The sequence below is a fragment of the Pogona vitticeps genome, chromosome 11 (genome assembly GCF_051106095.1).
Source record: "Pogona vitticeps strain Pit_001003342236 chromosome 11, PviZW2.1, whole genome shotgun sequence".
Classification (NCBI taxonomy): domain Eukaryota; kingdom Metazoa; phylum Chordata; class Lepidosauria; order Squamata; family Agamidae; genus Pogona; species Pogona vitticeps.
The window spans coordinates 7200377-7220709 of NC_135793.1; the positions used below are offsets into that span (position 1 = coordinate 7200377).

General features: G+C 43.9%; 1 protein-coding gene across 1 annotated transcript in view; it reads left to right on the forward strand.

The window, feature by feature from the left end:
* The first annotated feature begins 3332 nt into the window (after positions 1-3332).
* The window catches only part of DACH2 (dachshund family transcription factor 2), a 325199-nt gene continuing 308198 nt past the window's right edge, over positions 3333-20333 (forward strand). The window contains exon 1 of the mRNA XM_072981094.2: positions 3333-3836. Coding sequence (XP_072837195.2) covers positions 3556-3836 — 281 coding nt within the window. The 5' untranslated portion in view covers positions 3333-3555. The remainder of the gene's footprint in view (positions 3837-20333) is intronic.

Below are 20333 nucleotides of genomic sequence, written 5' to 3' on the forward strand. Positions count from 1 at the left end.
CAGGTGCTGCCTGAGTGGGTACCTGCTAGATGTAGTGGGGCTTTGAAACACCAAATACCTGTTCGGACAGTAACCAAACTGGGACGAACCACCAGACCCGTGGTCTGTGCCCATCTCGAGTCATAGCCTAATTTGGACAAGGAGCAGAAATCAGAAACGTTACTATTCAGACTAGATGTCTTAGAATCTTCCAAAATGTAGTTTTCCCAAGCCATGATCAGAACCACAGTGCACAGGGAGCAGGATCCATTTTCCATCATCAACCTGAGGGGGGGGGGAAACATCTTACTGGTAAAGAGAAAGAAAAAGTTTTTAAAAGTTTAAAAAGCTTCCCTTGTTTTTAAAAAAGGAAAGCTTTTTAGAAATCATTACTCAATGTGCGTGGGAACTTTTGCTTTGACTGTGAAAAGTTAAACTTCTTAGCACCATATATTTTGCCCTGTCTTGATCCCTCCCATTTCCTTTTGGTTTTCATAAAAAAAAAAAAAAACTATCCAAAACCTTGATGCCTCATTCAGTGATGTATTGAAAGCATGGGTGACGAACATGGCCTTCCAGCTGTTATTGGAATGCATTTCCCAGTATTCTTTGCCACTGGGTATGTTGGCTAGGAATGATGGGAGATGCAGGTCAACAGATTGCCCACCCTCTACAGTGGAGCCTTGATTTAGGAATTAATCTGTATTGGAACAGTGGCTGCAGGTCGAAAAGTCTGAAGGTCGAGGCTCCATTGACCTACAATGCATTGAAAACCGATTAATCCGTAACCGGATGTTTTTGTTCCATGTTGGGTTTTTTTCTAGTCTGTAGGTTGATTCTCCGGCTGCAAGTCAAACCTAAATTTTGTGGCCAGAGAAGTCTGTAACTCGAAAAGTCTGTAAGTGGAGCCATCTGTAAGTCGAGGGTCCACTGTACTTTAAGTCAAGGTGTGTTCCTATAATGATTTGGTTTGATGCTATGATTTGGACACATCATGAGAAGAGAAGACTTGCTAGAAAAAGACAATAGTGCTAGGAAAAGTTTAAGGCAACAGGAAAAGAGGAAGAACAAATATGAGATAGAATTACTCCCTAAGGAAGCCACAGGCTTGAATCTAGAAGAGTTGAGCAGGGCTGTTGGCATTTTGGCAACTGCTCATTCGTAGATGCTTTTGAATTGTGGTGCTGGAGGAGACTCTTGAGAGTCCCCTGGACTGCAAAGAGAACAAACCTATTAATTTTGAAGGAAATCAACCCTGAGCGCTCACTGGAAGGACAGATCCTGAAGCTGAGGCTCCAATACTTTGGCCATCTGATAAGAAGAGAAGACTCCTTGGAAAAAACCCTGATGTTGGGAAAGTGTGAGGGCAAGAGGAAAAGGGGACGACAGAGGATGAGATGGTTGGACAGTGTCATCGAAGCTACCAACGTGAATTTGACCCAACTCCAGGAGGCTGTGGAAGACAGGAGGGCCTGGCGTGCTCTGGTCCATGGGGTCACGAAGAGTTGGACAGGACTTAACAACAACATTCATAGGATTGCCATAAGCTGGAGGTGACTTGCTGACACATAATGATGACAATGAAAGTCCTTTACTGTATATGCTTAGTTAGCAGTATTTGTTTTTATTCCTTTAAAATAAACAGGAAGTATAAATTATTTTAAAAGAATCAAACAAGCACCGCACTGAAAGGTAAACAAAGGCAATATCAAAACCCCATGCAAAATAACGAGGCACAACAATGCATTTCAAAACATCTCTCAGAGGGACCGTCACTGAGGGAAAGCTGGCGTGAAGACGACATCTTGGCCTGCTTGCCGGAAGGACAGCAAAGATGGGGCCAGCCCGGCCTCCAGTGGGAAGGAGTTCCAGAGGCTGGGAGTAGCGGTAAATCGATGGCTCAGTAACACACGGATGGGTACAGTGTTGCTTGCTGGGTGATGCTGATGTACAGTTCTCATCAGCCTTAGAGAGCGTAGTCAGAGGTGAAGGATGATGGGGGCCATATTTTGCAACCTTATGGAGTAGCTAAAATCGTCAGCACGTCAATTGCTTTGCCAAACCCCCATCTCCGGCTAGCGAAGGAATTCTCTGAGCCTCCGAAGCTTCCTCGCAAGTCACCAACACGGCGATCACCGACCCCTAATAACGGCCCTACAATAACGCCATGGATTCGGGCTTGACTTCACCAGACATTTTCCTTTTTCCCTTGCACCCTCACGCGGTGCCCGGCGCTCGGAAGTCGGTGTCTCTGAGTTTGGAGGACTCCACAGAGAAGTGGGCACAGGATTCTGGAGCCACTCCGAATCCGCTGCTCCGGTGCACACTTAACCCTTTGGGGAAAGCGCCCGGGCCCTTCTCTTCCCCCTCTCCTCCCCTTTGGGAATCAAAGACACACACACTCCTGGGGGGTGGGTGGGAAATCCCCAGCCGGTGGGGGTCCTACTCCCGAGTAGCCGGTGCAAGGGGTGCGCGCTAGGGTGCCAAACTTGGCAGCCCGCTTCCCATCGCCCTTCTTCCACCCCCTACCCTCAGTCCAGAGCGCGCTCGCTCGCCCGCCTCTCTCGCATGCCGTCTCTCCCCAAAACCGGAGTGACTCCGCTTTTGCCCTCTCCCCCTAACTCCGGCCGGACTGCAGCGGGTCCAGAGCGCGAGGAAAAAACCTTCCCGGGGTACCCATCCCCGCCTGGGAGGGGGGGAGGGAGAGAGAGAGAGAGAGAAGGGGGAGGGGAGAGGGGGCGTGGCCTCCCCAGAGCCCCCGCCCACCGGCCGCCCCTTTTTAGGGAAAGCAGCCAGTGGCGTGGGGTCCGGCCGGCCCCCCGAGCCCAGGCATTGGCTGCCGCTCCGCCCCCTGGCCGGAAAGGGGGAGGCGACTCGGGCAGCGGCTTGGTCGTGGGAGTGCGGGCGCGCGTGTTTGCTTTTCTTTTTTTTCTTTTTTTTCCTCCTCCTCCTCCTCCTCCTCCTCTTCCCTGCCTCCCCCGTTCTTCTTCTTCTTCTTCTTCTTCTTCTGGGCCCCCTTCTTTCCTTCCCTCCCTCCCTCCTTTTCCCTCCTCCCCTCCCTCCCTCCCTCCGCCTCGCCAGCCGCCCTCCTCCTCTCCGCCTCCCTTTCCTCGCGGATCGCGAAACACTTGGGAAGAGAAAGTGGAGCCGGCCAGGCTGGATGGTGGGGCTGCTCCCGTCGCTCCTGCCGCCGCCGCCGTCGTGGATCCCGGCGCCCGGGGCGGTGCAGAGGGCATGGCGGTGTCTTCGCCTCCCAGCATTCCGGCAACTTCGGGCGGCGGCGGCGGCGGCGGCGGCGGGGCCGGTGGTGGGTCGGGCGCGGGGGCTGGCGGCGGGACCGGGAGTTGCAGCGGTGGCGGTGGCAGCAGCAGCAGCAGTGCCGTCGCCGCCGCCGCCGGCAGTTCGGGGGGCGGCTTGTTCCGGGCGGATCCGCTCTATTCCCCGAGCCCGTCCGAATCGCCGCGGCTGACCAGCAGCCTCATCCAGAGCTTCATCGCCAGCGCCGCCACCCCGGCCGGGAGCGGGGCTGGAGGAGGAGGAGGAGGCGGAGGCGGAGGCGGCGGCAACGAGTGCAAGATGGTCGACTTGCACGGGGTGAAGGTGGCCTCCTTCCTGGTGGAAGGGCAGGAGCTGATCTGCCTGCCGCAGGTCTTCGACCTCTTCCTCAAGCACCTGGTCGGGGGGCTGCACACCGTCTACACCAAGCTCAAGCGCCTGGACATCGCGCCCGTGGTCTGCACGGTGGAGCAAGTGCGCATCCTGCGCGGCCTGGGCGCCATCCAGCCGGGCGTCAACCGCTGCAAACTCATCACCCGCAAGGACTTCGAAACTTTGTACAACGACTGCACCAACGCCAGGTGAGGGAGGGGAGGGGAGGGGGGGAACCGGCTTGGTGGTGGGGAGGAGCAGGGAAGGCAAGGGGAAGATGCGCGGCGCCGGGGAAAAGTGCGGGTCGCCTACGCGCCCGCGGTGCGTGGGAACGAAAGGAGGCGCGGGGTTTGCCCGAACGGCCCCGATCGCCTAGACCGGGGTTTCTTTGGGGAGCGGGGCCGTTTTCAGGCCCCCACGCTTAAGGTTGGGGGGTACAGGACTGTCCTGGGCGGGTCTGCGCAGGAAGAGGTCAAGGTACCCCATGCTCGCGGATCAAGTTTGCCTTTTTTGTTTAAAAATGGGGGGGGGGAGGAAGGCAGGTGGTTTTTGGGAACCCAAGTCCCTTTGCGTTTGGAGAGGGCTTGTCCTTAAAAAGTGAAGCTCTCCGTAGAAATGGGAGTGGATTAGGGGGAAGAGAAAGTCTACCTTAAGCAGCCTTCGAAAACGTGAGCCTTGCAGCTCACATGGAAAAGTTAGGTCCCTTCTTCCAGTTCCTTCAACGGGGGATGGGGATGGACGCGACTTTTCTCTTTTTACGAGGAAAACTTCTCAAAGCATCCCGCTTGGGACTTTGAAAAAAAAAAGTTCCTTAAGGGAGAAGGGACTTCCCTGAAAAAGGGAACGTCTTTTTGAGGTCCGCTTGCGCCAGGAAAAGCGATGGGGATCGGGCTGGACCGCTCGGCAACGTGGAGCAAACCGGAAGTTGGGAGAGATGCAGTAGTTAGTAAGCGGTTTCCCACCTAGGATGGAGGGTGTTCGTGGAGCGGATTGGGATGCTCTGTCCACGGAAATCATGAGCAGTGCGCCTTGTGAGAAAACCCCTTTGAGATCTCTTAAGTCAGCTTTTGCTGGACGAGGATCTCACACAGCCGTGTTTACATTTCAAGTAAAGTGATGCAGAAGGCCTGCAAGATGATCCAGGAGCAAGTGGGATAAAGCCTGGGATGTGAGGCCAATTCACATATGATGGCAGACACTTATTCTCAGTTCATTTTTTTTTTTTTGCAATAAAATCCTAGTATAATCAGTAGATCCCCCCCTTTTTTGTTGTTGTTGTTTTTTTTGCTTTGGATAAGATATTTCTATTGTTTTGGTATGGTCAGGAAATCTGTAAAGGGAATCCCCAGCCTTGTTGATTTTTGTTGTGTGTTCAGGACTTCAGTGTCGAAACTCTGTTTCCTGAAAGATCATTACATTGTTTGGGACTGTACTTCTTGTTTTCCAAACAAACGTGTTTTTATTTAACAGCACAGTCCTGTGCAGGTCTGTACACAGAAAGCTGCAGAATGAGTTCTGTAGGACTTACTTCCAGATAAGTGTGTATTAGATTGCAGTGTCTTGAAAGTCTGGACGGGAGAAGTTTTTCCCGACCACAAGCTGCAACATCTTCATCCTGATTCACCCAAGACTCTTTAGAACTTTTTTATTTCTTCAGTATCCCACTGGCTGGGTGGGATGTTGCCTGGTTTCTTTTTTTTTTTTAAGAACGGGTGATCCTTTTGCTTCATTTAATGTTTGATCAGAAAATATAGGAGGAAGTGAAACTGACAAGATTTGTCCATCTTTTTGGGATGAAAAAAAAATCTAGTTTCAGTTAATTTTTGATTAGAAGCTACCAAAATTTGAGTGTTGGGAGCAATGAGGCTTGTGAGTTACCCAATCCTTAGTTTATTTCCCCCCAAAATAGTTTTTCCCAGTCTTTCGCCTTCCTCTTCCTTATCTGAGATCAGCACAGAACCTTCTTTTCCTTTCACTTTCCAGTGTTTTTTCCATGTGAGTCTTTGCTGTATCAAAAGACGGCTGTTGAGGTATGAGTTATCAAAGGTCTTGGAGGTCTCATTGTTCTAATGTATCCCTTTCTGTGGCTGGTAATAACAAAATCAAAGCAGGCCTGTGAGTTTCCTGGTGTTTGTTATTGATGTACCAAAACAAGCAAACAAACAAAAAACAAAAACAAAAACAGCTGCTCTTTGGTTTTGAGTTTTTTTCCCCCTTCTCTTTCTTCAGATTTTAAGCATGTCACAAAGCTGGACAGTCTGGACGATCGGGGGGGGGGGGGGGAATGTAATTTGAGGTTCTGTTCCCTCAAATCGGAAGATGCTCTTAGCCCATCACAAAAAGCCTTAGTCAAGGTTTACGGGATCAGCCCTGCCTGCCTTAGACCTCCATATGGTCTGCCTCGAGTCATTGACCTAAACCTCTAAAGCTGAATGGGCTTCTGTCCTCATTAGATGCTTTTTGCCCAAAGGGGGTTGTGGCTGAATGAGATTATGTAAAAGAGGCCGAGAAGTGTGTTGCAACTTTTCTGAATGGCGATTATAATATACAGAGTGGGGGGTTGGGGTGGTTCAGATGCTAAAACCTTAGCGATTTTCATGTTGGGGATTATCTAGGCTACTAATCCAGAGAGTGGCAATGTTTACATTTCCTCTCTGCAATAGAAGACAAGGACTGTATTTTTAAAGAATGTTTAGAAATAAATAGGATGTAGAACTTTTGTTTGGCACTAGTCTTACTGTTCATTAAGATCCATGAAAGTATATACTGTATATTGCTTTGAACTAAAGCACCAAGTATGTATGCAGTCTTTGATGATTTTGTTGGTTACCTATTTTTGGCTTTACAAAACTTTCTATTTTTTGACTTTTTAGGATGGGAATAAATCTTGGGATGCTGAAGCTGCGTATGGCAGGTGTGAGAGGGAAGAAGGAATGATAAGAGCCTTGTGAGCTAAGAGAGTGATAAGTTTATAGACTATTGTTTGTTGTAACCCTAAAACCATCTTATATGAGTCAACCTAGTTGGTTGTATGCATTGAGAGCCTCTATTGTTTCATCTCCTTTGTAACTGCTAAAAAAACCCTGGCTCATCCTGGAGATTGTTAATAATGTCTCTAAATTTTAGAGTCCACAATTTCAGTGATTGTGGTGGTGGGGAAGCCTTTTGCATATCATAGAGAAAAAAATAAGTGACAGATAGGGCGTTAGAGCCTCCAAACAGAGACCTTAGTGATTCTCAGCAAACTTGCTCATAGACAGACAGATTTGCATTGAAAAGTGTACTTTTGCAGACAAAGTATTGCTTCTTAGGAAAACACATGACAGTTTGTTTCCACATATGGTGACTTAATCAGTTGTTTCGCAACTTTTTCTCCACCGTCCACATGACATTCTTTAGAACCTGTTGTGTGAAAGTGAGGATTTTATTACTCGAAATAACCTGCATTATTCACTTCCTTCTCCCTTGGAAACCAGCAGAAGTAGGAAAACCTCTTTTTCCGCAGGACTAGGTCCTTGATTATTGTGTGTGGACAGTTGGTTTGACAACAGGTATACTTTTAGAGCTGTTTAGGATCATTAATCCTTACCTATATTCATGCCTAGAATAGTTTCCTTTCTTCTTTTGCTTTCCCCCCTCTTTTCTGCCTATTCATTCCATGCAAGCATTTTTACAAGTAATTTAGGTTTGTCTGTAACAGAAGTGCTCTACCTTGAGGTTGTCACTTTATAGGCATAACTGAAGATTCAGGTAAGATGGGAGCAAATTGGTAAAAGGTGCACTGTTGTTTCATTTATGTATGTAAACTCTCTAGCTTTTCATGGGCTGTGTTTGAGCAACGTAAACTTTAAACGTATGCATCCATTCTGTAGGGGTCTCATTTCAGACAATATTTGAAATTGAGGTGAATTTCCTGTATGCCAGGCAGGAGAACTGTCAGGAAAACAACAACAACAGCAATAATAAGAGTTATAGTAGCAGTAACAACAACAATAATAATATTCCACCTGTGGTGCCCCAGCCTCTTGGGCATCTTTCAAAGAGTTATCTGGGTTTTGTGCCTGGCTCCTTTCGTTGGCACCATAGAAATTACCTGGAGATAGTAATTTTCTTCCTTCCGCTGTTAATAGTGGAAGAATTTCTAGTGATCATGCTACAAAAAGTCAAAGCAAACTGTAGAAGCTCCTAGAAGGAATTCTCGAGAAGGTGGAATTGTTAACTGAGTGTTTGCTTGCTTACTTTTGTAAAGCATCGGTGGGCAGTAATGGACCGAACAGTGAAAATATCCCCACTGACAGTAGGATGGAATTAAATGCAAGAATAGCAAACTTTTTTGCTGAAACATCTGAAACAGACTTGCAGATACGAAGAGAGGTAGATGACGAAATAGCAAGGAAGAATCCTGTGGCATCTTGTCTCACCAGTGTGTGGGGGGTGTCAAACTTGTTGACCGCAGTCCACTTTGTAAGATGCACAGGGCTGGGTGTGAATTGTTGATAAGATGCTCATAGCAAAATTACATCCAGAATGAATTGATACACAGAGAGAACAGTGTTAGTAGAATGTGATGCAATAAAGATTTATCTTAAGCAGCTCCATTAATACAAATTGGGGAAAGCCATGCAGGAAAAAATGACTACGGTGTGTGTCTTCAGCTCCAGTGGCATATATGCTGGCTCATGAGTAAGCTCTGTTGAACTCAGTGAGATTTTTGGAAAGATGCATGTTGCTTTCACTATTTATAGTTCTTTCTAGTTAGAGTACAACTAATTTTAGTGGCATCTTCAGCTATCTAACCTTTTAGCTACTGAAGTCTTATTAGGCAAAAGCCAGCCTTATCAAATAGATTCTTCTGATGACATTAATAGGGCTTGTGGAACAACCTCTCTCATACCACCCCTGCCGTTCTTAAAATGTGAAACTCAGTGGCTGCAATCTTATAATATTAAGCCAGCTCTCAGATGCTTCGCTTCTATTGAAACATAGCTAGCAGTTGAAACAGTTCAGTTTGTCCAAACAAATCCATGTTGCATTTTCCTTCGAAATCTGTGACTGTTTCCGGTGGGTCGTGTGGACTGGCATTCTCTCCTGCTTGTGTCAGCATTTCCTACTTATGCATGTGAGATCAATTAAAACAGTGCCCTCTTACTTTGTAACCCAATTTGCAGTTACACTCCTTAATCTGGAACATGCATGCAGTTAATGAGATACTGTGGTGCTTTGGTTTGTCTGGAAGGAATTTTTGCATGCGCCTTAAAAAACCTTGTTCGGTCATTATACTCTGCAGTGGTGGGTTTCTTTTTGGGTTGTGGAGTACACTTAAATAAACTGATACAGAAATCTCAACTCGGGCAAAGACTTTAAAAGTCCCTGTAAGGAGAAAATTAAAAAAAAAACAAAAACCAAAAAATGAAAGCCCAGCAGCTCCTCCATTAAGTGAAATAAGGAAATTTGGCTTTTCTGTCATTTCCATCACCACCCCTTTTGCATTTTTCAGCACAACCTTGTTGCCGAGTTTATGGAAAGCCAGAGAACATTTTAAGTATTTTCACCCAGATCTTTTAGTGTGTTACACGGAAATCCTATTGAAATGCTTTGGGGTCTGTACTCCTGTTATGTCTAAGAATTTCAGGAAATGAAATGTTCATCTGTTTATCTACTAATGTGTATATTTTGCATTGTGCTTGGGTGGATGCAGTCATCTTTTGGAGATAAGTTTATAATATTTTTTTCAGGCATGTATGTGACTCAAATAGACTGCAAGGTTGTGATCCTATAGCTGAAGTTAACATCTGAGTAAGCCTCGCAAAAGACTCCCTATTTCCTGTCTGAGTGCATGAATCAACTGGTGTATCATAAGTTTTTATAACACTGTGGCATAAAATTTGCAGTTTGAAGCAAAGTATTTCCAGTAGTAGAGACTTTTAGGTAAACATATCCAGGACTCGGTTGTGTTGCTGGATCTTAATTATTATAACAATTTGGTGAGTATCAGCCTCACTATACTTTTTAATCCTATCAGCAATACACTTCTGGAATAGAAGGAATTTACAGATTCTTAGATTGTATCTATCAAATTGTTTATCAAATGTAAGTTTTTTTATCCTACAGCAAACAAACAGATGGGGAAAAAACCCAGATGTTCCAGGAAAACAAGATTGTAGATTAATAAACAATTTCCCCTCTTGTAGGGTTCTTTATAATGTCATTTTAGCTTGCTATCCAGAGAGCAAGAGGAGCTCTCTTTTAAAAACTGGATAGCTGGCCGTCTGCTAGCTATTTAACTGTTTCTGGCTGCTAGGTCTGTTTCAAACCTGTCCCGTAAAGCTGCCCAATGCTATTTTGTATTAGCAGGGCCATGTCAAAGTTATAATTAAGGCACCCGACTTGTGCACGCTCCATAGCTTCCAGTACGCTTATTGATCTTCAGTGTTCATGGGCTCAAAATGTTTTTCCCCAGCGAAATTGTTTAGCAAAGATTCAAACTTGCCTCAGGAGCTGATACAGAAGTATTGGATATAGGCAAGGAAAATATCTATTCATTTGCTGGTTTATAGACTGATATAAATTTGGGGTTGGTTGTCCAGGAGGGCTTGGGTTTGAATTTCACCGCACTGCTCTTTTATTCTTGAGTTCAGGCAAGCTCTTACTTTTTATCTCTTCTAGAACAACAGTAGTACTTGTAAGCACTGGTTGAATTAGGCAGGAGAGGACCGGATACGTGAGCCTTCAAGCCATCCACAAAAATCCAAAATCCAAATTCTTACCTGCATCATCCCTATAGCTATTGAAAAGGAATAGCCACAAGAAGGGAATACAGGATCCGGGGGGGGGGGGAGAGACTATACTGACCCTCTTACGCTTACTCAGAAGCAGGCTCCACCAAGGTCTGTGAGATTTACCTCTTTACAGTATGTTTGTCTAAGGTTGTAGTTCATATGAACTGCAGAGAGCTGGTGGAGAAAGAATTTTTTTGCTCCCCCTCTCAAAAAAAGATCAATCATTCATACAGTTTCAGCGTTGTTGGAGGTGAGTGCATGTGTGTGAGAGTGTATGCAATAATAGTTCTGCATGTGTTTGCCTTTAATTCTCCGTCTCTTCTATGCTCGTTTACAAAGAAATCTAATCGGAACGAATGATTATTCTTTTTTTTTTTTTTTTGGGAACCTCGTAATTTCTGAGAGCACTCCATCTCTTCAGCTGCAGATGAAATGTGTTTTTTTTTCCCCTTTGAAAGAAGAGGAAATGTTTATATGGTTCCTCTCCACATTTTGAGTTCTTAGAAAAGCGATGTGTTCCTAAACCATCTTATCACCTGCCCCTTAGTCTAACCTCCCACTGCAATCCATTCTGTTCTCTTGGAACCGAATCAAAATAATTAGGCATTAATGATATTCTTGCCACATATTCAAAAGGTCTTTAGAAGTGTGGGTTGTTGTTGTTGTGTGTGTGTGGGGTTTGCACTGTCTCTGATTCTCTCTTTCTCTGAGGCTCTCTCTCTCTTCCTTTTTCACCATCTCAACCTGCAGAAAAACTCTTCAGTGTCACTTCACATCCCAACATTTCTGAAAAGATAGGGGTTGGGGTGGGGGGGAAATCAAAATGTGCACGCTTTTCAACCCGTTGGCTCGGGCGAAAGGGAAATTGAGCATTTGCGCCCAATAAGCCTGATTGTGGAACTGCATGCAAATTGCGTGTTGATTTATCTCTTTTTTTTCCGCTTTTTTTTCCATTTGAATTGATCTTGCATTAATTTTGCCAAGCCTCTCTGTGAGGCTGCAGATGTTGCCCTGTGTTTAATAAATCAACGAGATGGATCCAAATGAATCACTTCAGATGGATTCTCTGCTCAGTTTGATGTCTAGATGTTATTCTTAGCTTGTTATCCTGACAGATGCATTAATGTTCCCATACACTGCCAGCAATGTCAAAGAGATTGAAGCTTTTAAAGTGCCGGTAACCACTCTACTTCTCTCTCTGTCTCTCTCTCTCTCATTCCCCCCCTCTCTTCAGGCTTTGTAAAGGAGGAAAAATAACCTCTTCTCCAGAAGGCAAAATTGCCTTTTTTAAGGAAGAGGGAGAAGCCATAAATGAAGCCATAAACTTAATCATAACATCATTTTAAGGTGGGAATTAACCTGATTAGTTTGCAGGGGGAAGGTTAAATTTGTTGAATTTCTCCCTGGGTAAGCTTTTCGTTGTGGCGGAAATCGATATATAAAACTAAAAATAGAATGAAGTCTTTTAATCGTGTCGCTGTTTTTTTTTGCTTCCAATATTAATATTTCATGGGCAAAATTAATAATAAAATATGAAGTCTGTACTGGAGTTGTTGTTGCAAACAGTGCCTGATAGATTTCGGCATGTGCGTGGGGGAAACATTTCTCATTTTGAAGGGTGTTTGATTAGTTCGGACCCATTGGTTCTTAGTTTATTTTTTTTTCTCTTGAACCCTTTAATTGCTTGTTCATCCTTTTGAAAAAGTAAACTGATGCTCAGAACGTGGTTCAGTATGAATGAAAATTTGTTGACTGGCAAATTCTGATAACTCTTTCTACTGAAATAAAACTTGGGGACACAGGTCATAAAGCCCCAAATTATTTTAAATAAAGTGTTATTTCAAATTTCAGATGTACTTGGGGGAAGTACATGAGGTCTCTTCCGGCTCTGCAGTTCTAAAGTTATTATTATTAACATTCAATGAATTGATTATTTCATCTTACTGTGTTAAATTCATCAGACAACCTATATTATGATAATATTTTAATGGCATTTTTGGATTTTCGTCCCTTCCGCAGCTCTTTTGACTGGCATAGGATGAGTCTGCATTTGGAACGTGATCCAACCATATTTAGGAGCAATTTCAAACTTTATTTCCATGGGAAATGGGAATGTGTGTCTTGGCTGCTCCTGTTCAGACTAATGCGGCTTACAAGCAACTCCATTCTGCTAGTTCTTCTCTTTGGGGTCCCCTACTTATTATGGTCAACTACTTAATTTATGCTGTGCATGCTGAGCAGCACAGTACTGTTCGTGTTTTCTTGGAAGTAATTCTCCGTGAACATGGTGTGCTTTAGTCCCAGGTAAGCAGACATAAAACTGCACTCTACATAGAGCATGGCATTTCCAACTGAAACCCAACAGAAGGTGTTTTCACTTGCCATCCGAAGCACAAATGGTAGGACAATTGGAGCGACGGTCTCTTGCATGCCTGGGCTTCCCACTGGCCTAACTCTTGTTGTTGTACAAGTTTGAGAATTAGGGCAGGTGACAGGCCAGCTGTAGTCAACAGAGTACTCGTGGTCTTGGCACTCTTGAGTATGTAATTCGTGTGCCTCCTGTTGCTGCTGACTGCCAGCCCCTGATATACAGATGGCCAGGAGGAATCTAGAACAAGGTGATCCTTCCTTCCTTCCTTCCTTCCTTCCTTCCTTCCTTCCTTCCTTCCTTCCTTCCTTCCTTCCTTCCTTCCTTCCTTCCTTCCTTCCTTCCTTCCTTCCTTCCTTCCTTCCTTCCTTCCTTCTTTCTTTCTTTCTTTCTTTCTATTCTTTCTATTCTTTCTATTCTTTCTTTCTATTCTTCCTTCCTTCCTTCCTTCCTTCCTTCCTTCCTTCCTTCCTTCCTTGTATCCATAATCTCTTTCTTTCTTTCTTTCTTTCTTTCTTTCTTTCTTTCTTTCTTTCTTTCTTTCTTTCTTTCTTTCTTTCTTTCTTTCTTTCTTTCTTTCTTTCTTTCTTTCTTTCTTTCTCTCTCTCTCTCTCTCTCTCTCTCTCTCCCTCTCCCTCACTCTCACTCTCACTCTCACTCTCACTCTCACTCTCCTCTTTTTGCATGTACTTCCATTCTGTTCCCTTCCTCGAAATCCATGTTCTAACTCTTGTGCTGCAGAACTCTTGCATAACTCAGTGGTTGGGAGTTCGATTCCCCACTGGGCCTCCATGACAGAGCCCAGACTTCGTGACCCATAGGGTCCCTTTGAGTTCTTGCAGTTCTAAAATGAGGAACTGCTGGAAACCTCAGTGGTTTAGGTGAGGTTGGAAGTTCAGTTCCCCATTGTGCCTCCTCGACAGAGGCTGGACTCGATAAGCCATACCTTGCAGCTCTGCAGTTTTAAGATGATGATGATGATTTTGTGAGCTTATTACACATTGGTTTGCTTTGGTGTTTCCCCCCCCAACATTTCCCCCCCCGTTTCATACCTTTTCCAAAGCCTTTAGATGGTTCTGCTTGGGCTACCTACGGATCCATGCCTCTGTGCAGAATAAGTTAAGTGTACGGGCACACCTGCTTCTAAAGGTGGACGCTCCTTTACCTGTAATGTCTTAACACCTTCCAAATAAATAAATAAATGGTGTGTCCAAGAAAAATGCAATTGTGATTATTGCCCCAAAGCCGTTCTTCTCTGTGGATGCTTATATCTTTTATTCGCTGAATTGTGTTCTTCAAAATTACAGATTTTGCAATAATTGCCTGTATATCATTGATTTACTAGGAAGAAAACCTGCCACTGCCCTGCAAAGGTTCGTTTCACAGACCTTGCCTGCAGTCAGGCCTGTGAATAGCACCTGTCATATTAATGCAAGATCTTTTGCTAAAGAAATTCGGGAGAGAGAATGTATCATGCTAGGACTTTCGGTATACTGCAAATTAGCATTGTGTAGAAGAGAATGTTGCTGTCTTCATATTTTGAATAAATATCTATGAATCTCGGACGGACCAATCCAGAATAGATATGTATGACTTCAGAACTGGCCAGTTGGACCAGTTTCGGTCTTGAAATCCTGCCTGTATCTTGAAGAGGACCGCAAAACTCACTGCAGTTTGGGATCACAGTCACGGATATTCATTTTTAATACATGAATAAAGCCCAAAATGGGCTTGAAGCATAGTTTAAAAAAAAAACAATAATAAAAAAAACCCAGGAAGTTTCTGTCCATAGTTTACTCAAGACAAACCGCCTCAAAGTCAAAGGAAATATGAGTGGGAGACCTTCTATGTTTTGTTGAGGGGAAGCTTCTACGCAGAAAGATTAGGCAAACATCTCGTACATAAGTGATTTAATTTTTATTTTAACAGACAACTTTTAATTATTATTTTTTACGAGTGTCACTTGAACATTTACTAGATGGTTGGGATTCAAACTTGATCATTTTATGAATACATTAGTAATATTATAATTAGTAAGTGGGATTTTATTTTGATTTACCTTGCCCCTCGTGGAGTTTTCCTAGGCACAGAGTACTCAGAAGTGGTTTTTACCAGGTGACGGGGTGCTGGAAATATTGGCCCAAATTCTGCTGCTTAGAATAAATGGCACTCTGGTAGTCCCGTTGACTCAGTGAGGACTCTGCGGATCAGCTCCTTAGGTTCCCTTGATTCAAATGGGTCTGCTCTAACTGCAATGTACTGTACAATTAGAGACCCGTTTGAATCAACAGATTCAGATAAGGAGGAGTTGACTCAATAAGTCCCCATTAATTCAGTTCACCTATTCTAATATGGCTTACACGGTACGACAGCATTTTGACCCTGCCTTCTGGAGTGTTGGATGCCACCCTGTGTCTCCACATAGTGTTGGATGTCGAGTCTGAAAGCTGGAGAACAACTGCTAAGCTAGGAAGATTCATCCTAAGTTAGTAGCTACTCCCAAGCTGTGGAACTCCCTTCCACAGTATACCAGGCTAGGCACGCAGTGGCTTTTCTCTTCAGGCTTTAGTAAGGGAACTTGTTGCCAAGGACAGGGTTGTTAAATGGGTTCCTGCGCCTTTTATTTGCTTTTTAATGTGCTTTTAAATGGTCCTGAACTGTTTTTATTCAGTTAGTTTGAATATATAGTGTGTCTAATTGGCTTTATTTCGTATTGCACTTTACACTATTTTAATGGGCTTAAAATCTGCCTTTTAAATATGTAAGCCACTTTAGGTCTCTTTATTGAAGAAAAGTGGGGTTTAATTAAAATGGTACAGAAGCCCAGCGGCTCTAGTTTGATGATATTAAGGGACTTGCCAGTTGCAAAGAGTTCTAGAAGTTTGTTGAACTAAAGAATAGCAATAATGTGGTGTCAATTCAATTCTGGCTGATGGCAACCCTTTTTGGGGTTTTGCAGGTAGAGAATACTCAGAAGTGTTTTACCCTTCCCTTCCTCTAGGGGGCGCCCTGGAACCATACAGCTTGCCCAAGGCTACACAGGATGGCTCTTCTCCCAGGAGGCCCAGTGAGGAATCGACCTCTGGCTCTACAGCCAGATGCAAACAAACAGCCAGTTTTGTTGTTGAACTGGAGGGGCCAAAAGGATCCATAGCTGTCGTTACAAAGTGTTTAGTGTTTTTTTCCGTAGCTAAGCCATCAAAGAGCTATTTGTCCAGTGTTTACTTTCCTTTGAGTCCCTTTTTCCCGAACCTATTTAGTTCAAGGCAGTAACATTAACTGGACCTTTGATTTTAGATTCGGATGATTGCTGTCACAAAAGCCTGCTATTTGGTTTCACCCTAAAAAATCCTTCAACTTGTTAGATACAAAATGGAATAACCAACTTACAGTTATATATTTTTGGTGAATAGGAAAGACAATGGACAGTTTTAGCTTGTGTCTTTGTCTTTTAACTATGCAAGCGTGACGCCCCGTCACCAAAATCTTTAGTTGTGCATACGGCAAAGCAGGTTGAATCCAACGGAAGATAATTGCTTTTGTGGATTTTTAACTGTGTACTGCAGGGATGGACAGAAGGTGGACCTGAGTGCATTGGTAGCTCTCTGGGTGGTCGGCTAGAGATTAACCACAATTTCTGGATTCCATATGCTTAGTTGTGAAAGGGACAAAATTATTTCCTCTCCACTTTAATGCATCTTGCATAAATGAACACAGGATGGGTTAAACTCGTGGAGATTTTTATGTGCGAGTTCTAGTACTCAGAAAAATGCAAATGCAAAAAAGACCTGGGTTATTTAATTCTTCCTAATGGCTTCCTGGGTACCTGGCTGAAATTGTTGAATCTTAAGGTATGACAGTAAATAACTCTACAATTTGCTGGGCTTGGAGAGTAACCTTTGAAAATTATTTTGTTCTGTAACTTGTTACAAAGCATTTCCCAAGTAACTTTTTACCATTGACGGATTCATTACAATGGTACCTCGCTTAATGGCGATAATCCGTTCCAGGAAAATCGCCGTTAAGCGAAAACATCGTAAAGCAAAAAAAACAACAACAACAACATTGAAACACATTGAAACCCCTTCAATGCGTTCCAATGGGGTCAAAACTCACCGTCCAGCGAAGATCCTCCATAGGGCAGCCGTTTTCGCTGCCTGTCTTGCGAGGAATCCGTCCCAGAAAACAGTGGGGAGCCATTTTGTTTACCCGGTGGCCATTTTGAAACCGCCAATCAGCTGTTTTAAAATCGTCGTTTTGCGAAGAATCGGTTCCCGAAGCAGGGAACCGATCATCGCAAGGCAAAAAAACCCCCATTTAGACCATAAAAGATCGTCATAATGTGGTTTCGTCGTAATGCAGGGCAATTGTAAAGCGAGGCACCACTGTATTTTATTACTTTGTTGATTTTTTTAAAAAAAGAAAAGCAGTCTGGAAAAATTAGAAAATGCCGCAGAATTTAAAAAGCGAGCAAACCAAACATCAAAATGTCTTGTTTATGGGAGCTCAAGAGAATAGGTGAGCAGATTTTCATCTTGAGAGACTTCCATTGGGATGCAAATGCCAGAATCCTATGAAAAATGTCTGTTGGTGTAAGTGTAATGCTGTAAGGAAGCAAATTGCCACTCTTTAGTCATGTGACTAGGCAACTTGTCAATTAGCAGCAACCCACCAGTACGATTTAAGCCATTATACTTTGTTGTTATTTTGTGCCCATCAAGTCAGAACCAACTGAAAGGGATCTTAATAGGACCCTCAAGGTAAGAGATATTTAAGGAGTGCTTTTACCAGTAGGGGACGTGGTGGCACTGCAGGTTAAACCGCAGAAGCCTCTGTGCTGCAGGGTCAGAAGACCAGGTGTTGTAAGATTGAATCCACGCGACAGAGAGAGCTCCCGTGGCTTGTCGCAGCTCCTGCCAACCCAGCAGTTCAAAAATATGCAAATGTGAGTAGATAAATAGGTACTACCACCATGGTGGGAAGGTAATGGCGTTCTATGTCTAGTCGTGCTGGCCATGTGACCACGGAAACTATCGTCGGACAAGCGCTGGCTCTACGGCTTGGAGACGGGGATGAGCACCGTGCCCTAGAGTTGGACACGACTGGACGAAATGTCAAGGGGAACCTTTACCTTTACCAATTTCTCACCCCCAATGTGTGTCTATGGCTGGGTGGGGATTGGGACCCAAGCCTCCTGACTTCTAGTCTGTCACACTAGCCACTGCACCACATTGGGTGTCATGTCATTAAGCTTAAGGCAGTGCACATCTGCAGTGGGATTCTGGCCGTCATTCCAGAACAAAGCTGTGAAATACGTTTCTGAACAGAGTCTACGTGGGGTCTGAACTGTTTTATTTTATTAGTGGGCTTGGTTTCTTCCAACACCATATAAATCTTTTCTCCCAGATATTCTAAATTTTTAGACTTTGGAGTTTATGGCTCTGTCATGTATTGTCCTGTTCTTACAGTGTTGTATTTATTTATTTTTTAGTGTTTTTTTTAACAATCCACCCACAGAAAGTTAGGCTCCTGGCTGGGTTAAACAGATCAGGAAGAATCCTGTTCCTGTCCACAGTCCTTAAGAGCAATCAGGTAAGTGGTGTTGTCCCATGATTGCAGAAATGATAAAAGGTTTTCGCTTGTTTCTGGGAGTACAGTCAACACTGGTGTGATTTATGCTGTAGGATTTTGCCCATCAGAAATTCGTTTGTAAAAAATCCGTTCCAGTTTCAAAGGAACTGGAACTTACACAGGGCTTCTTTTACATAAAATGTACTCCTGTTCCCACCCATGATTTTTCTGGATTTGGGCAGCCCGATACGGCAAAAAGATAACACTTTTCTTTGTTCTTATTGTTGTGGAACCCAAGGGAATCAGAAAACATTGCCGACCAATTGCAAGAGGTCACCTGGAGACCCCAGTAAGGTTGTCACAGATCTCTCGTGCACCTGTGTAGAACAGAGTTGCACATCTGTGCATGAGTGTATAAGTTACACAATTGTACAGTCTTCTTTCTGGTACTTTCAGCCAAAGCTTGTCTGTGCGTCAAGAACAAAACACAGATTGTGAACGCAGCACAGACATGACCGGAATACCTTCCGCTTCAGAATAAAATATATTGAGAGACAACGCCAGTGTGCAGTCAGGCATTCCTCCCTACCTATGTGTAGGGAAATATTTTAATGTGTCTTGATTAGGTACGAATTACCAAGTACAACAGCTAGTCTAGCATGTAATAGTTCTCAACGATTTAGATTTATTCTGCTTGATCTATTGGAGAAGTCCCTAGGGACGGTGCAGATTCGATCTCCGTGGCCACCAGCTAACGTGGACTTCTGAAAGGCAACCGAGAATACCCCCACCACGCGATTCTACAGCTGCCTGTCTAGAAATATTAATAGCCACTGCTAAAGGCATTGTGTCTGTCCAAAAGGTTCCAAAATATGCCTTTTATATCCATGTAATTAATGACATTGCTACGTTGCCTCCCTGTCTGTATCCTTTTTGCATGAACTTTTCTGTCACTTGTCTGTCATAAGTGAGTATAAGGCGATTACGGTGTCGTTGTCTGTATGCTATTTTGACCTTCTAAGCCTGTTTCGCTTGTTGCCACGCATCGCAACCAGACCTACAACCTTGATTTCGCTCGGTGCATTCCGAATAAAACCCCAAAGTCATGCAAAACCTTCCATCAGTTACAACACAAGTCATTCTTATTCTTAGAAAGTGAACTTCCTTCCTTGTTCTTTTAGGCAATATTGCCTCGCTCCTTATCAGCAGTTTCAACGTAGCTTTACAAACATTTGTGTTTTACCAAAATGTTCAATTACTGTTGTGTACAGTGATCGTATCGGGTTCCTTTTGACTGATCTGTGGCAAGAGCATTTAAACTGCATTTAGAGACGATGCACTATTTATGCACTGGCTTAAAAAGGAGAAGAGTAATATTGATCTGCCGGTGGATTAAAGTTTTTTTTTTTTTTAATCGCCAATAGCTTAGCACACAAAGGGCCTCCTTCGCCCCCCACCCCACCCCCTGATCACCCCAACCCCTTTATGATTTCTTAGGCTGGCAATTGATCTACTGGTTTTTATTGCATTCATTATTTATTAAAAGAATTTGCAAGCTAAACATAATGCTAAGCTAGTTTGCACAGAGGGATGGCACTTAGGAAATTGAATGGAGATTGCATTAGAGATGAACATCTGTGCTGTTTTTCCACTGGTGTATTTATTGGTTTGTATAAAAAGGTGTATTGGATTAACAGTTATAACTGTTATGGTTTGATGCTTTGTCTCACAGACCCTGGGCAATTTGGTTGTTATTCGGGAGGAAGCTGCCTTTGCTTACCATAAAAATCCAACACAATATGATGCCAGACTTGGGATTTACTTGAGATTCTTTACTAAGTGCCTATTTCGCTTTCATATGAAACACATCTGATGATGAGAAAGGTATAGATGCCTTGTGCAGGCAGAAGACAGATCTATACCTACAGGTGGATCGGTGGCTTATCTGTACAGTGGTGCTCCGCTTGATGACGATAATGCATTCCAGC